We start from the raw sequence: 15,770 nt of genomic DNA, 5'->3' as shown, positions 1-15,770 counted from the left end.
CCGGCACGTAACAGAGCTGCGGCCACATGGCCTGTGCCCAGTCATTGTTGCCTGCAAGAATCCGAGGGCGAGACGGGATCTGCACGGCAGGTGGCGGGGTGCAAATCGGAGTGAGGCGTCCGCTCCGCACAGGGCGCTCCCTCCATCTGAACCCCACCCCTCCCCCCACAACGCATGCTTGTTTGGTTTCTCACACGTGTGATGACACCAGGGCGGGGTGAAATCTCCCCGATGTTAATGTTGGTAACGACTGGCATTTACTGAGGGTCAGGATCATTCTGGACGCTTTCTATATCCTTAAACCCTTAGCACCGATTCTGATCCCTGGTACATATTCAGCGTTCTGGGTAACGTTTTCGTAACATGGCGGCGACCCGTCCCTTTGGGAAGTGGCTGTCCACGCTGACCTCGTGTGCGTTATTTTTTTTCTCTCTTCACCGAGTCTGGGGTGTGCAGGGGATGCATCATTGTCCCGTCGTACAGACGGGGCACTGAGGCCCAGGGATGTGGACTCGCCTGAAGTCCTGAGGTGACTCAGTGTCACTGCCGGACTGCAGGGCTCCTGCCCCAGAGTGGGGGGGGGCCGTCTCCGTTGTCCTCTGTCCTCTGGGAAGCCCAGAGCGAGGAGAGAGGCCTCAAGGTGAGCACAGTTGCTGGCCGGCTTCATCGGGCCTGGTTTTTACTCCGCAAAGAGAGAAATAGCCACACCCTACCCTGCGTGTCGGGGAGCCTGTCATGACCCCCATTTGCCTCTGCGTGCCCGGGGCCACCACTCAGGCCTCCGCTCGTCGTGGCCCGGTTCCTCCCGGCTGATAGTTTGTGCAGGGAACGGTTGTAGCTTGGCTGGTCGGTCCTTCCTGCCCCAGGGGAGGGGAGAGGCTTGGGGCCGGTCCAGGCCCGGCCGGGCTGTGGGGATACAGCTGCCAGCTTTGTTGGTGACTCAGAGTGGGTGGAGAGGAGCTGGAGCGAGCCCCCCAGGGAGAGAACCAAACAAGCAGGGAGGTCTCGCTCTCTCCCCTGCCCGGCGGGGCCTCTCACCCTCCCCTGCACCCCCCACACCAGGCTCAGGGCAGGGCAGACCCCTGGGCGCCACCCGCCGGGCTCTGCCTGCCCCTTCACCACCCACCAGTGGACGGTCTGGGGCAGGTGACCTGTCTGCCGTGAGCCTCTGTTCCCGCCTCGGAAAGATGGAGATGATACCCCGTCCCGGCAGCAGGAGGGTCGTGGGCTCGGGCAGTTTGACCTGCCGTCCTGCTTAGAATAGGGTCCGGCAGAGAGAACGCCTCCTTCCTGTTAAACCACCTCAGAGGCAGGGCTGGATTTTACCCCCCATTTACAGACGGCAGACTGGAAGCTCAGGCAGCCCACGTAATGTCCCTGGGGTCACCGTCCCAGGGGCTCAGGTTCGGATTTTCCCGCAGGGCCTCGCCCCTGGCTGCAGCAGCTGGACCACCTGGGCCTCTGCTGGTTCTCTCCCTGCTTGGGCTCAGCCCGCAACGCCTTCCGAGCTCCTTTCGCCAGCGCAGCTGCATGAACAGAGCACTTCTGTCTCCGGAGCCAGGCACGTCTGGGAATCTGGGGCCTGGCTCTCCTCTGAGCTCTGGTGCCATTGCCCTGTGTCATTGGACGAGTCATTTCCCCTCTGCGAGCTCAGCCTCTACATCTGTCAGAAGAAGTGGGGCAGAGATGTAAGGTGGGGTGTAGTCCGTGCAAGAAAACGGAACCCACTGAAATAATAAACCCTAAAGCCCAGAGAGCGCTCGGGATGTGCTTGGGCGCCGCTCTAAGCCATTGACCTGCACTGACTCCTGCTTTTCTCGGTCCAGCCCTGAGAGGTAGGTTCCATGCTTATCCCCACACTTATAGGGGAAGACAGACAGAAGTTTTAAGCAGGCGGGTTGGATTCGCAGGATCTGGTGCTTGCAAAGTTGCTGGAAAGGTGACAGGAGCGCAGTCCTTGGGTATTTTGGCCCTACTCCTCCAGGCCGAGGTCCAGAGGCCAGGAAACTACAGGAAGTCAGCAGCCCGGAAGTGAGGGAGGCAGGTGGTTCTGGGCCCAAGGTTCAGACCGCGAAGCAGCACCCATCCCTGTGGGAAGGAGGATGGTCCTGCCTCCCTTTTGCCCGTCCAACTACTACTGGCCCGAATCTCAACCGCATCCGGAGCCCTACAGGCAGGGGAAGCTGGGAAACGTGGTTCCCAAACTTTCAGGCCCTGGGGGGACACTGAGGAGGGAGGAAAGAGTCCTCACTCCAGTGGACTGGACCCAGCCTAGCGGGCCGTGCAAACAGCAGGATGCCCTCGCGTGTGGACAAGGTTGATGCTCTACAGACTAACCTTTGCGCAGAGAATTGGGGCGGTGTGGACTCCATATACTTTGCCGGCTGCTAGCCCCTTCGTGGCTTTGGGACCCCTTCCCTGCAGGTCCTCGGGGGTCGTGGCCAGTAGAATAGGGAGCAGCCCTTTAAGGAACGGGCATCACGAATGCAGCAAGCTGGAAGCATCATTTTCATGATGCCCCCGGGGTTGTTCATGCCCGATTTCATTTGTTCTTTTATTTTTTTTTTTTTTAATTTTTTTTTTCAACGTTTATTTATTTTTGGGACAGAAAGAGACAGAGCACGAACGGGGGAGGGGCAGAGAGAGAGAGGGAGACACAGAACCGGAAGCAGGCTCCAGGCTCTGAGCCATCAGCCCAGAGCCTGATGCGGGGCTCGAACTCCCGGACCGCGAGATCGTGACCTGGCTGAAGTCGGATGCTTAACCGACTGCGCCACCCAGGCGCCCCTCATTTGTTCTTTTAAATAAGCCTGCCAGGAGGGCAAACCAGGGGTTCTGTCGGATTTTTTTTTTTTTTTAAATAAATGAAGGCCTGAACCTTAGGGAGGGCAGAGAATTGATGTTTATAATGCACCGCCTCTGTGCGAGACCGGCTGATCGCTTCTGTGCGCGTCCTTTTAAATCTACCACAGCCCTCCTGTGTGGGCACTATTAGTCCTGCTTCTTGGATCCACACCAGTATCAGAGCAATGAAGTGCCTTTTCCATGAGCACACGACCAGGAATAGGAGGAATTCTCAAGAGCACACGAGCAGGAATGGAAGGAATCGGGATTCGAACCCGGGTCTGTCTGTGTCGTTCTTCCGACAGCTGTTGACCATGACTCACTAGCAGGTGCCTCACAGAACCAGACGAGGTGGATTCCAAGTGTCCAGTGAACAGGCCGGGGCTGGGTAGCAGTTCAGGGGAGAAGGGATCTTCTTTGCTAGAAGCGATGGGACCCTTCACCAGCTAGTTCCTGTTTCATGCCACCCTGGGCCCCCAGGCGAAGCCGCCGGGACCCCCAAAGGCCGGGACGTTAGTGGGAGCCAGTTTCCAATGACCCAAAGCCTCGTGGACGCTAAGTCCCCGTAACCGCTCGTCATGCTCTCGGGGTGGGTTGAGCTGGGAAGTCCTCCTCGCTGTGCCTCCTGAAGCTGGTGTGTGCGGAGGCCAAGTGAAAGCAGACGGAACCGGGGAAGGGGGTGGCAGACGAGAGAGGCAGCCGCAGCCCTCCACCTGTCCATCTGCCCACCCCGCTGGTATGAGGCGATGCAATCTGTGTGGCACCCCTGGGGCTTCTTTGGGCCCCACCCCCTCCTCCAGGTTTGCCAAGCACCTGATGCACCCAGGAAGCTGTGCCAGGCACCAGGCATCAGAGAAGCAGAGGAAAGACTGTGGCCTCCACTTGCAGCTGTGGAGGAAGCTTGTAGACCATTTCTCCCACCGGGGACTATCAAAGCCGGATGAGACAGAAATCCAGCTCTTTGAGGGGCACCTGGGTGGCTCAGTCGGTTAAGCGTCCGACTTTGGCTCAGGTCGTGATCTCACAGCTCGTGAGTTTGAGCCCCGCATCGGGTTCTGTGCTGACAGCTCGGAGCCTGGAGCCTGCTTCGGATTCTGTGCCCCCCCTGCCAAATATAAATGAACATTTAAAAAAAAAAAAGAAAAGAAAAGAAATCCAGCTCTTTGAAGGTGTTAAGAGAGCAGCCAAGGCAGCCAGGACTTGAGAGAGGAAGATCGAGAGAGAAGGGAGAAGAAGGGCTTGAGTCTTACATCGTGCGGCCTTCCTGCCTGAGGGACGTGCTGGCTCGTAGGAGGCTCCAGAGACAAGCAGAGAACAACAGCTCCGTGTTGGGCCGTCTCACAAGGCTGGGAGTAAAACTAATTAAATTAAAAATGGAACTCGGGACCACCAGGTCAGCCCAACCCTAAGTGACCAAGAACCTAGAGCAAAAGGAACCAGAGAGAAAAGAGGGATCGTCCTGAACCTTTTCTTCCTTCCAAGGCATTTACCAGTATTTCAGTTGCACGGGACCAGACCCCGAGAAACCAAGCCGAAAACAGCAGCCGAGAGGTTAAAAGGCTGGACCCCGCTTCTGATAACCTCACAGTGCAGGGGAGACAGAAATCGGAGGTGAGAGCAGGCAAGGAGGAGGGACCTGGGTAGACATCCCCGCTATCCTTTGAGAAGGGCCTCTGAGTGAGGGCAAACCAGAAATGACCAGTCACTGTGAAAACTAGAGCGTGGCCCCACTCATCCCAGTCACCAACTGGAACAAAGTCCCTGCTCACGTTCCTCTCCGAATAAGGACAGCCTGTTCCAGGGCCTCTGTGCTTTTGGCACATACAGTATGCACAGTTACCAGGCATGCCGGGAGACAGAACCAAATGATGGAAGAGAAATAAAGAGAGAAAACAGACAATAGAAGTAGACCCACATGTTCTCCAAATGTCACAAGGGACAGACATGATGGTCTTTAAAATAAATGTGGTGAATAATTGCAGGACGATAGACAAGAGGGGGAATCTCACCTGAAGAAAACAAGAACCCATAAAAGTTTGGCTCAGATGGAAATTCTAGAACTGAAAAATACAATAACTGAAATGAATGCAATACCTAATTCAAAGACATTAGATGCAGAGGGAGAGGGCATGGCAAGGTAGTATGTGTCTCAAGAAATTGGAAAGACGACAGATTTCAAGCCCAAAGAAATGACGAGAAAGGAGGTGACGAAGATGAGAGCAGGTGTTGATGAAATAGAGGAGTAGCTGTGGCTGTAGAGAAAGATCTAGAAGGAGCAGCAGAAGGCGGGGGCAGAGTGCTGGCTCTGCCACCATCGCTCTGTGTGACCTTAGACGAGTCACTTGCCTTCTCTGAGCCTCAGTTTCCCATGTCAGGAAAATAAGCATGATTATCCATTTGGCCCGGTTGTGTGGGGATCCACACGGAGGGGGGTCCACATGGAGGGGGTCCACACGGAGGGCAGCACTGCACTTCTCCATGCGACGTGCTGTTGTACCCACCCATCGACTCGCCCCCTTGGTCATTTCACTGGCAGCTCTCCTGCGGGGGCTCTGCGGAGAGCCGGGGGCATCCCAGCCTTGGGGGAATCTGTGCACCGCGGCAGGCGTGAACGGAACAGAAACCCGTGCGGTTCACTCACCAGGCTTTCCAAGCATTTAAAACAGCTCATCTGTCAGTGGCTGGTCATCGCCAGCCTCTCCCTGTTGCCAGAGAGGTTTATCCTTGCTCAGCACCGTCTTGAGGGAAATCGTGACTTTCTGGATCCTTGAAAAGGTGCTAACGTGTGTCACCATTGTGCCAGTGACCCCTTTAGACTGTCACATACACGTTCTCCGTGCCTCCTCCAGTACAGGCATACCGTGGGGATCTCGAGAGTTCAGTTCAGCGCGATCCAGTGGATATCGTAACAAAGTGAGTCAAATGAGTTTTCTGGAGCGTACAGAAGTTATACTTCCACCGGGGGAGTCTGTTATGTGTGCAGTAGCACTATGCCTTAAAAAAACAAGGTGCATACCTTAACGTAGAAATCCTTTTCTGTTAAAAAGTGCTAACCCTCATTTGAGCTTTCAGCCCGCCGTAATCACTGGTCACGGGCCATCTTAACAAATCTAATAGTGAAAAAGGTTGAAATATCGCGAGGATGGCCAAAATGTCACGCAGAGATGCGACGTGAGCGAACACTGTTGGGAAACGGCACCGATAGGCTGGCGAGGCACAGGGATGCCGCTGTCCGATTCGTAAGAGACGCGGTATCTGCAAAGTGCGACTAAAGGGAGCGGGCTTGTCCTCCAGCACGTGGTTGAGAGGTGCCCGTCACTCTGCAGGCGGGCCAGGGGGCCGTGTCCCTGGGGGAGGTGTGTCCGGCCTCTCTCTCCACGCGCGCGCGGAGGTCTCAGGCCCGTGGCATCTTGGTCCGGGTTCCGCTCCCGGGAGCAGGGCTGGCTTTCGCCCGTGTGTCACAGGCTGCGTCACTTACTGGAGTAGAGGGCAGTCACGCTTTCCTTGTTTCTTCCCCGGGGCCGGGGAAGGGGTGGAAGGGTGTTCTCGCTTTTCCGTTGCCGTGCAAGCGAGGGCTTTGGAAAGCACTCACTGATGCTGGCACAGAAGGTCTCTGCTGGGATGGGATCCGGGCGAACGCTCTGGCCTCGGAGATGCGGCTACCGGGACGTGCTGAGTGGACGGGAGGAGGGTGTTGTGGTTCCCCTGCTTCTGTAGCCCAGCCTTGCCCTCTGTTCCCCCCCTCACTCCAGCCCAGCATCAGCTCAGAGCATGAATATCTGTCCCATGGAGCCAGGACCTTGTAGGGACCCTGACAGCTCATTCAGAACTTTATTTGATCCGTGCGGTCCAACAGTCCTCTATTTGAGTGACTTTGTCTCTGCCCTTGGTGTCGGCGGGTCCCCATGTCACTCTGAGCAAACTTAGCCTTTCTAGTGGCTTCCACAGTCCCGTGCTCTCCACCCCACCCTCACACATGCCTGTTCCTCTCCTCCACATCGATCCAGGTGGACCAGCCTCCTTTCTCCCAAAGGCACCAGGGCCTTGCATCTGCCTGGGAACCTCCCACCTTAGACTCTTTCTTGATGTGTCCCAACCACCTATCCCAGAGCCTGGAGCATCGCAGAGCCCTAGAAAACATGCAGTGCGTGGATCAGATGACTGGACAAGCCTTGCCTGGGTGACAGCCCAGCAAAGCGGAAAGAATCTGTGATACCAGCCCCGTTTTCCCGTTGAAGAAACGGTTCAGGGAGGGCAGGTGACTTGTTCACGGCCACACAGCAAACGGGCGGTACGGCCTGGTTGAGAATCAGCATCTTCTGATTCTCCATCTCTGCTTTTCTTTGTCTTCCCCGGCATCTGCTTCGGCGTTCCTTTTGTGCCGTGTGTGTGTGTGCCAGGTGACGGGGACCCAACAGTGAGTGAGACTGAGTTCCCGTCCTCGTGGAGCTCCCGGCCCAGGGAGGAGACAGATGAGTAAACAGGACACCCGGAATGAAGCCACATGCTGTGGAAGCCAGAGAGGAGGCGGGCCTTCTTCCAGGAGTCCGCACCGGTTGATCCCTGAAGAATGAGTGGGAGTCAAACAGGGCGGGGTGGTCTTTCCGCACGGTGGGGTCAGCCTGGGCAGGAGCCCAAAGGCAGCGACAGCTCTGACCTGTGGATCAGTCGCACCGCTTCAAGCGAGAAGCAATCTGCTTTACAAAATAAAGGGGCTTTGTTACCTGTCTCATGTCACGCAGATGTTAAGGCGGGGGGCGGACTGCAGGTAAGGCCGGACCGGGTTCAGCACCACCTGCCCCGGTCCCGCTCAGCCCTTGCTTCGTCCGCTTGCGCCATTAAACCGGCCAGCACGACCTTGACTTTTATGTCCAAAAATCAAACAGCCAGAGCAAAATCAAGTTTCTTCGCCTCCTGCAAGTCAGGGGTTTCAGTCTGACTGGAGGACTTAGCACACATACCCATCCATCCCTGGACCGAGAGGGCCCGGAATCCCCTGCCAGCCAAGTCAAATCCGAGCCCGCCCTTGACGGTAAGCAGGTTAATCTAACTCAAGTGACAGAGCTGCTTCCTCCTGGAAGAGCCGGCCGGGGGGGGGGGGGTGGCCGGAAGGGACAACTCTGGACACCCGTAGGTCACCAGGACAAGTGGGGTTGTTTTGAACAGTGACAAGTGTGCACTGGGCAAATCAAGATGTCCCCTTGCCCGCTGGGCTGAAGATCGGGAAGGTCGTAGAGGGCGGTAGCACATTGGAGCCCTGGATGTCTCCAGGAATGCGCTATGGATTTAATCTGATTTTTGCCCCCCCCCGTTTTTTCTATAGTAATCAATAGCCCTCCAACCGTTACTTTCCTAGAAAAAAAATGTACCTGTGGCATCTACACATCGGGGATGGGGAGGAATTGACCCGACGGAGATTGGGGCTGGGGCAGGGGACACATGCTAAGCAAAGACCAGAGTCAGTATGCTCAAGTGAAGAGGTATGACCGCCATAAGGTCAGGGACGTCCGGGGACTTGTGCTATGCATATCCGAGGAGTCCCTGTCGGCTTCCTTTGATGAGATCTGCTCCCCCTTTCGGTGCACCCTTCCAGCCGAAGACCAGTTGCCAGATAGCGTATCGCTTCCCGAGCAGAGTCCTTGATCCTGGAACTCCCCTCCCCGCGCGTGGGATCAGAGGGGTGTGGATTTGGATTCAGGACCTGCTTCCTCTTTTCCCCATGACCTGCGGAAGGCCATGTGGTCTCCTTGAGCCTGTTTATTCTGAGGACAAAACGGGGGACCCCCGTTTGTCTGGCAGTACGCTTTGAGGACTCTTGGACGAGATAGGTACGCAAGAATGATCGACCATCGTGTCCAGCTTTTAGTGGATCATCCAAGAATCCTCATTCAGTCATGCGTGGAAAGAGGAAAAGAAAAGCTGAACAGTCACCTAACATCCCAGAAGCTCAGCCTGTCGCATTTTACCTTACCTTTCTAACCACTTCTGAGTGGGGGTGTCGTTTTCCCATTTCTCAGAAGAGGAAACTGAGGGCCGGGAAGACTGACAGACTTCCCAAGACCACAGGGCTGGTAAACCAGAACTTGAACCTGGGCCATCGAAAGCCTGCTTCAAAGGGCTGAGGCTGACCGGCAGAGCGTGCATGCCGGGGTGCGCGGAAGCGTAGAATTGTTGTTGAATTCAGAATCCAAAGGACAGTGAAGGAGCGAGAAAGGAGCACGTGCGTAGCGGTCTCTGGGTGCCTGGCGCTGTTCGTGCATTGTTGACTCATTTCACAAACTTCGGTTGAACGCTTACATGTACAAGGCTCTGGCTGTGGAGAGATGGGGGGGGCAGCTTCTGTGTCCCTTAGCAACCTAGCGGAATAGGCGCCAACATCCCGTTAGCCCCAGGCACACCCCGAGGCTCAAGACGGGGAGTAAACCCTCCGTAGCCTCCCACCTCTTGGCTTGACAACAGAGTGGGAGATCACGGAGCTCATCCTGGAGGAGGTGAGGAGAGAGAGATGGGTTTTTATAACAAGCTAATGCGATTTCACCCTGTTTTCTTCCTCCTTTTCCGTGCAGGAGACAGACGGCCCTCAGTGCCTTCGTCAAGCAGGCTGCTTAATGGTGACAGCGTGGGAAAGACCGGGTTGTAATTGAGTATCAGCACACATCATCCCTTCCGGAGGACGGTGGCAAAGACACCTTCCCTCTCTCCTGCACCGTGACCCTTCCTTTGAGGTCCTCACCACCACCCCCCTCCGAGAGTCCCTGCCTCTGTCACAAAGATTAATTGCCCCTCAACCCCTTTGGATGGGAACGGAAATCATATTATTAAGTTTGATTAAAGCTTCGAGAGACACTATTGGCTGTTTAAGGACTGCTGACCAAGCCGCCTGCTTATCTCCTGGAAAGACAGATTATATGCGAGGGGAATCAACCTCACCCCGAGTGGTCACTTAGCCGCCGGCCGTCACAGGGTGATGTCCGGCACACTGGGGTGGCCGCTGGCCCGCGGGAGCGAAGTCGGCCGCAGTCCCCCTGGGAGTCCCCGCCTCGCCTTGTGACCGAGCCTCCGTCTCTGGGATTTTTCTTCTGCGTCCCCCCCCCCCCCCCACCGCCCCGCTCCCGGGCGTGATTTCCTCCAGCCCGTCCCTGGGAGGCGTCCTTCCGGACAGAGCAGAAATGGTGACCGTGAGGAAAAGGACTCTCAAAGTGCTTACCCTCCTCGTCCTCTTCATCTTCCTCACCTCCTTCTTCCTGAACTACTCCCACACCACGGTGGCCACCACCTGGTTCCCCAAGCAGATGGTCGTCGAGCTGTCCGAGAACTTCAAGAAGTTCATGAAGTACGCGCACAGGCCCTGCACGTGCGCCCGCTGCATCGGGCAGCAGAGGGTCTCGCCCTGGTTCGACGAGAGGTTCAACCGGTCCATGCAGCCGCTGCTCACGGCCCAGAACGCGCTCCTGGAGGAGGACACCTACAGCTGGTGGCTGGTGAGAGCCGGGGACTGGGTGTGGGTCCGGACTGGGCGGGGGCTGGGCCCCCGGGGGGCCCCGCCAGGCTCCCATTCATTCACCCAACAACTATTGGTCGGGGACCCGCGACGCGTAGATCAGAGCAGAGCGTTCTGCGTTCGCTTCCTGTGTCTGCGTAGACGGCTGCCCCAAACTGGGTGGTTTGAAACAGCAGACACATCACACCAGGCTCAGCCGCCATCTTCACACGACCCTCCCCTCTGGGTCTCTCTGGGTCTCTGGTCTCTCTCTCTCTGCCTTTCTCTCTAAGGCCACCTGTTACTTGGTTCAGGGGCCTCTAAATCCAGGATGCTCGTTCATGACCCTTTTCCACAAGCGCCCCTTCACAAGTTCGGGAGCTGGGACGTGGTCATAACGTTTGTGCAGGGCCACCGCTCCACCCGCTAGATATCGAGATGCAAAAAAGAGACACGGTCCCTACTCTCCTGGAACTCTGTTCTGGCCGAGAGAGACAGATCCGAGACGGAGAAGCCAAGCTCAGGGGGAAGTGCCCTGAGGAAGACCAGAGGAGGTTTGTGAGAGGAGCCAGGGGCCAGGGGGCTCCGTCATGGGGCTGTCGGGGAAGGTCTCTGAGGAGGCAGGACTTGAGCTAAGCCCCAGAGGTAGGGGAGGCGCCGGCCACGGAAGGGCCTGGAGAACGTGCCGGAGTCACGGCAGCAGCGAGCACAGGGGCCCTGGGGTGGCGCCCGCTGGGTGTGCTGGCCTGGAGGTGGGTGGCACCACGGTGAGGCGTCGGGTTTGTTCTGTGTGCACCAGGGAGCCTCCGTGGATCTTAGCCAGGGGCGTCCGCGATCCGGTCTAGTGGTCTGAAAGGTTATTCCGGGTGTTGAGCCCCAAAGTGGATTGAAGGGGAGTAAGAAATAATTCCTCCCATGGAGATTCCTTGGGCCCTTCCTGTATGCCAAGCGCCAGCATATGGAGATGGAAAAGTCTTCCCTTTCTTGGGTTGCAGGGGTGGCGAGGGAGGAGACGGACAGCCGCACGCCAGGGCGATAGAGCGGTACTTGGGAGGGAGCGCGGGAGATGCACAGGTGCAGAGGAGGGGCGTCAAACCCCACCCTGGGTCTGGGGCTGTCGGAGGAGACCGTGGCCACGCTCATCATAAAAGATTCAGAGAGGTTGTCCGGGTGGGGACCGGAGGAAGGGCTCTCCAGGCAGAGGGACCGCTTGGTGCATGGGCCTAGAGGCGTGAGAAAGACCGGTGGGGTTGCTGGAGGCATAGAGCGTCCTGGCTAAAATCCGAATGCGAATGGGGGGTGTGGGGTGTGAGCCATGAGGCCATTGACGTTAGCTCATGAAGGCCTTCATGTATCCTGTTAAGAAGTGGAGTTGAGTGAAGGCTGAGAAAACCAGGGGGGGCTTCCTGTAAGAAGCCGACTTTCCTTTTCAGCAACTCTTTTTTTTTACTTTCTTCTTCTTTTTTTTTTTTTTTTTTTTTTTTTTGGTCTATTTTTGAGAGAGAGCGCATGGGGCAGGGGAGAGGCAGAGAGAGAGGGAGACAGAGGATCCGAAGCAGGGTCTGTGCTGACAGCATAAAGCCCGACATGGGGCTCGAGCTCACAAGCTGTGAGATCATGACCTGAGCCAAAATCAGATGCTTAACCGACTGAGCCACCCAGGCGCCCCTCTTTAAGCACCTCTTGCACTCCGGGAGCTTGTGGTCCATTTGGACATCTGAGAAGAGGCTGAAATGACTCAGAAGAAGTGAGTCGGAATGCCTGGGCCGAGCCTTGGTTCACTCACTGAGCTGTGTTGATCACGTCAGTGTGCAGGTCCTGGGGTGCGTTCCGGGGAGGTGACAGAACAGAGCAGGCAGGGTCTACGCCCCCTCGAAGATTCCAGAGTCTGCTAAAGGGGGCAGTGGACCAAAGCTTGGCCAGGCAGGGTTTTGCCTTCACACTCTTGACACTTGGGCCTGGATACCTCTTTGTTTCTGGGACTGTCGTGCACATCGTAAGACGTTTGGCACAAGTGTCCCTGGCCTCTACCCACTAAATGCCGGCCTCACCCGTCCCCCAGCTGTGAGAACCAAAACGTCTCCAGGTGTTACCAGATGACCCTGGCAGGGAACTTCTAGAGTGGACAGCCAGGACGGTATTCATCGACCTCCTTCCCTAAGGCCCTCAGGGAGGGCAGTTTCTAAAATTTGCAGGCTGGGCCGAGCCCAGAATGTACAAAAAGGTGTAAGAAAAGCACATCGGTTTCTCGCTATACCCTAGGTATCTTCACAGAATATGCTCTGTGCCTTCTAGACTTAGAAATCAGGGCGTAGCGTCACGGTCCCTGGGTTTTGCTCCTGACGTTCCAGGTCTTACCAAGAGTGCTTTTGAGCGAACGTCTTCATCTTGCCGAGTCTCAGACTGAGGTTATACCGGCCGCCTTGCCCACGTTCTCTACGACACGGCAAACATTAGCTGCTAACATTTTAAAAAAAAAATTTTTTTTTTAATGTTTATTTATTTTTGAGACAGAGAGAGACAGAGCATGAATGGGAGAGGGTCAGAGAGAGAGGGAGACACAGAATCGGAAGCAGGCTCCAGGCTCTGAGCTGTCAGCACAGAGCCCGACCCGGGGCTCGAACTCACGGACCGCGAGATCATGACCTGAGCCGAAGTCGGACGCCCAACCGACTGAGCCACCCAGGCGCCCCTAGCTGCTAACATTTCTATTTATTTATTTATTTATTTATTTATTTTTTTTTGCTGGCTGAATGGGCAAGTAGTAATGAATTTGCTTTCCGCCCCCCCCCCCCCCGCGCTTATCAAGGCTGAACATTTTTCCAAGTGACTGTTAGCATTTTATCAAATTGTCCTCCCACGTCCCCACCCCCAGCTCTTATCTACAGCCCTTCTTTTTCTGCAGCTCAGCCCCTGGTGGCCACTTGGAAGAGATGGGCGCTGGGAAGAGGGAGCCCCCGGTGAACAGAAATCGATAGCAACGAGCCGGGCGTTAGAGCTTCCGGGTTCCTTGACGGGATGCGGGCCACATGTCTGGAGTGAAGAAGCAGGACACCACGTCTGACAGGCACCCCTGTTCTGTGGGTGGAGGCCCGGAGTATTTGCAGTCAAAAGCAGCTTAGGGATTCCAAGATGCGTCAGGGCCGGGCTTGTGGGCCCCCAGACAGCCGGGGCAAAATGTCCCTGATGCATCCAGACCCAGGGCTCCAACCACAGAGCCCGTGCCTTTAAAATGTCGTGAGCCCGGTCAGAGCCCAGCTGCGGGGCGCTCGGCTGGCAGGGAGCCAGCGGAAGGTGGCTCACACTGTGTGACTCCCACACTCGCCGCGTCCCAGACCCCTCGGAGCCCGGCGTGGAGGCGACGGCTGGAGTCGGCACTTCCAGCTCGGTCCGTACCCAGGGAGCACCCAGCCAGGCGAGGCCACTCAGCCACCAGTGGGGGAGCCGGGCCCACAGACCCTTCGTCCCTCCTTCCCCGGGGTTTTGGGAAAGTGCGGAGGATGTGATGTCGGGGCCTGGGGCCGACCGGCCGAGCCGGGGGGACTCTGAGGCCAGAACTGTGGGGTCCCGCGTCTCTGAGCTTCAAGGTCCCCGTGGGTCTCAGGGGCCTCCCGGCAGGTGAAAAACACAAGGCAGATGTAGCTCCGACGGGAGCAGGAAGACCGGGGCAATCGCACAGGGTCCCCCTCGGGCTTGGTGCCCGCCCGCCATCTGCCTGCCCGGTGACCTTCTCCTCCCGCCTCTGTCCCAGGCACCCTGTGTCCCGGCCACATTTCCACTCCTGAGACAGGCCACGCGGTGTTGGGCCCTCCCGCTCCGTGGGGCCCGGGGTCCTGCCCCAACCGCAGGAGATGTCTTTGCTGCCCGATCATCGCGCTCAGTGCACTTGATAATTGCAGCCCCCATCCAATGCCAAGAGCCACTCTGGCCAAGCTTTCCAGGCACTGCCCTCCAGCCCCCCGACTTCACCACAGCCCGGGAGGTCATCTTAACCCCTGTTTCTCACTGGTGAGGGGCACAGTGGGATCACATTCTAGTGCCTAAGCCCTGGAGCCAGGCCCGGGTACTCATATCTTGGGGGGTCCTGGGGAACCCACTCCACCTCACCGCACCTCAGTGTTCTCATCTGTAAAATGGGTGCCTCGTATCACCTTTCTCGTAGGACGGTTATGGGAAATAAATGAGAAAAACGCCTATGAAGAGCTCCGCGCAGGGCCCGGCGTGTAAGAGGAGCCACAGAATGTGTGGGGGGCGCCTGGGTGGCTCAGTCGGTTAAGCTTTCTGACTCTTGGTTTCGCGGTTCAGGTCGCGATCTTGCAGTTCGAGAGTTCAGGCTCTGCGTCGGGTGCAGAACCTGCTTGGGATTCTTTGTCTCGCTCGCTCTCTCTCTGCCTCTCCCTCTAAATAAATAAATAAATAAATAAATAAATAAATAAATAAATACACAAACTTAAGAAAAAACAAAAAAACAATGCATGCTCCCACCTATGATGGGCTTTCAAAGTCCGGCAAAAGTCCCCGCTCTAACCTGCCCACGCCACACGGCATCGAGCACATGATGGGGGCTCAGCAGCGATGGGTCCCGTGGGTGTGTGAATGTGTGTCGACCCTGGTGGAGGACATTCACGTATTCAGCAAGCACAGCAAAGGCACACGGAGCAGGCTACCGAATGTCACGCCTGTGCTTGTGGCTCGGATGCCGAGGGGGCCGGACAGACAAGCCCACAACAGCTGCGGGTCACACGACGCCTGTGCTGAGGGACCCGAGGTTCGCAGCACATGCATAAGGGCCAGGACCAATATCGTGGGGGGTTGTGGGAGGCCTCCCAGGTGCCGCAGGGCAGGCTGGACCAGGAAGGAGGAGCAGGGTTCGCTGGATGGAGAAAGAAGGAGGGATGGGAGGAGAGGGTGCCTCTTTGCAGCACACACGGGGGCTTGTGACAGGGGGCACAGAAGGCCAGACATCACGCCTCCAAGCTGGACTGTCTGTGCTGTGATTCACGCCCCCCAAGATCCCCGTGACATCACGTGCAAGGGCACGTGCAGTGAGGGAGGCTCTCCCAGACTGTGCTCCGAGCGTGAGTGTGCCCAGGATGTGCGCCTCCCTGTCCCAGCCCGCCGAAGTGGGTCCCGCAGTGGAGACGGCATGCCCGGCCCTCCCTCGCTGCAGACAGCGCCCGCCCCTCGCGGACGCATCCCGGACTTGGCCTCTGCTTCCCGGCCCCGCCCTGAGTCGCAGGCGTTCTCGAGCTTCCCCGTCCACAGTTGGCAGGTGCCTCCGGAGCACGGACTGGATGCAGACAAGGATACTGGGAAACTCCTCAGGACGAGCAGGGCGGGGAGGGTGAACTTTGAATGCAACGTTCTCTCCGATGCGCAAGTCAGCACCTGGTAGTGCCCTTCCTGTTACTTACAAAAGGCAGGGAGACGCGACAGACTGTTCCTT

The 15,770-nt window shown here is 57.1% G+C and overlaps 1 protein-coding gene across 5 annotated transcripts in view; it reads left to right on the top strand.

Moving 5' to 3' along the window:
• Positions 1-15,770, top strand: part of ST3GAL1 (ST3 beta-galactoside alpha-2,3-sialyltransferase 1) — a 95,643-nt gene that overhangs the window by 65,897 nt on the left and 13,976 nt on the right. For 4 of the 5 annotated variants that reach the window (XM_047074215.1, XM_047074216.1, XM_047074218.1 and 1 more), the window contains one exon: positions 9,411-10,325. In XM_047074215.1, the coding sequence (XP_046930171.1) occupies positions 10,014-10,325 (312 nt within the window). In that variant the 5' untranslated portion in view covers positions 9,411-10,013. Of the gene's footprint in view, positions 1-8,851; positions 9,065-9,410; positions 10,326-15,770 lie in introns of those variants that run through there. The other variant, XM_047074219.1, reaches the window with a different exon arrangement.

Source organism: Lynx rufus, unplaced genomic scaffold (assembly GCF_022079265.1).
Source record: "Lynx rufus isolate CCGP_SWC_20201006 ecotype Redwood Valley unplaced genomic scaffold, mLynRuf1.p SCAF_12, whole genome shotgun sequence".
Taxonomy (NCBI): domain Eukaryota; kingdom Metazoa; phylum Chordata; class Mammalia; order Carnivora; family Felidae; genus Lynx; species Lynx rufus.
The sequence above is the reverse complement of the archived record's forward strand: the minus strand, read 5'-3'. Positions and strand labels throughout refer to the sequence as shown.